The sequence below is a fragment of the Charadrius vociferus genome, unplaced genomic scaffold, assembly GCF_000708025.1.
Source record: "Charadrius vociferus isolate BGI_N301 unplaced genomic scaffold, ASM70802v2 scaffold498, whole genome shotgun sequence".
NCBI classification, from domain to species: Eukaryota; Metazoa; Chordata; class Aves; order Charadriiformes; family Charadriidae; genus Charadrius; species Charadrius vociferus.
The window spans coordinates 1,696,909-1,698,239 of NW_009649588.1; the positions used below are offsets into that span (position 1 = coordinate 1,696,909).

At 51.5% G+C, this 1,331-nt stretch overlaps 1 protein-coding gene across 1 annotated transcript in view; it reads left to right on the top strand.

Moving 5' to 3' along the window:
• Positions 1–931: 931 nt before the first annotated feature.
• The window catches only part of MAF (v-maf avian musculoaponeurotic fibrosarcoma oncogene homolog), a 1,149-nt gene continuing 749 nt past the window's right edge, over positions 932–1,331 (top strand). The window contains exon 1 of the mRNA XM_009890399.1: positions 932–1,329. Within this exon, the coding sequence (XP_009888701.1) occupies positions 932–1,329 (398 nt within the window). The remainder of the gene's footprint in view (positions 1,330–1,331) is intronic.

The following is a 1,331-nucleotide window of genomic DNA, read 5'->3' on the forward strand; positions in this document are numbered from 1 at the left end:
CGCTGGGGCGGTGAGCGCGGCGGGCAGGAAGGGGTTAAGGCGGTCCCCAGCTGACAGTCAGCTGATGGGGCCCTGATTGACAGCTCCGAAAAGTTTCCTTGTTTCTATACTATTATGCTAATGAGGGCTGGGACGGCGGCAGCCCATTGGTCCGCCCGCCGAGTCAATTTCCCATTTGACGTCAGGAGCGCTATAAAACTCAGCAATGCTTTTAAACTCTCCTGCTGGATGAAACCTTTAAAATATTTTTCATCTTCTTGCCGTAGCTTTGGGGTCGAGGTTTTGTTGGTTTTTTTTTTATTATTATTTTTCCTCTCTCTCTTTTTTTTAACTATTATTATTATTATTTTGGTTGCGATCTCGACTTTGATTTTGATTTTTTTTTTTTTTTTTTGCGTGTCTTCAATACTATAACGATAATAATCAACAATGTAATGATATTAGATGATAAATATTTAATTATAAATTGTAGAATACACACAATTCTGGTGTTAAAAAAAAAAAAAAAAATAATAATACCAAACCAAACCAACAACAACAAGCAAATCTCCTCGCAACAACACCAGCTAACACTTCCAGCTGCAGTTTGCAAGCTGCAAAAGAGAGAGAGAAGGGAGGGAGAGAGGAGGAAAAAAAAAAAAAAGAGAGAGAAAAAAAAATAACCCACCATCCACCACCCTTTATGCAAAAGGCGAATAGAAAGAGCCCCTCGCTCTGATGCATCAGCGGCAGCGGAGACTCTGCGAAGGATAACGCGGAACGGCGGGGCCGGGGCGGGGCCGGCGGGGGGCCGCGGCGAGAGGCAGAGGCGGGGAGAGAGCGAGCGGAGCGGAGCTCGCCAAAAATCAAGCTGGCTCACCCGGTGGCAACTCAGAGCAGTCCCCTCGCTCCCGGAGCGCACCCTTTCTGGAGGACTGTCAGCAGCAAAAGGATGGCATCAGAACTGGCAATGAGCGGCTCCGACCTGCCCACCAGTCCCCTGGCCATGGAATATGTTAATGACTTCGATCTGATGAAGTTTGAAGTGAAAAAGGAGCCGGTGGAGACCGATCGCATTATCAGCCAGTGCGGCCGCTTGATCGCCGGGGGATCGCTCTCTTCCACCCCGATGAGCACGCCCTGCAGCTCGGTGCCCCCGTCCCCCAGCTTCTCGGCGCCCAGCCCCGGCTCCGGCACCGACCAGAAGACCCACCTGGAAGACTACTACTGGATGACGGGCTACCCGCAGCAGCTCAACCCGGAGGCGCTGGGCTTCAGCCCCGAGGACGCGGTGGAGGCGCTGATCAACAGCAGCCACCACCCGCTGCCCGGCGCCTTCGATGGCTATGCTA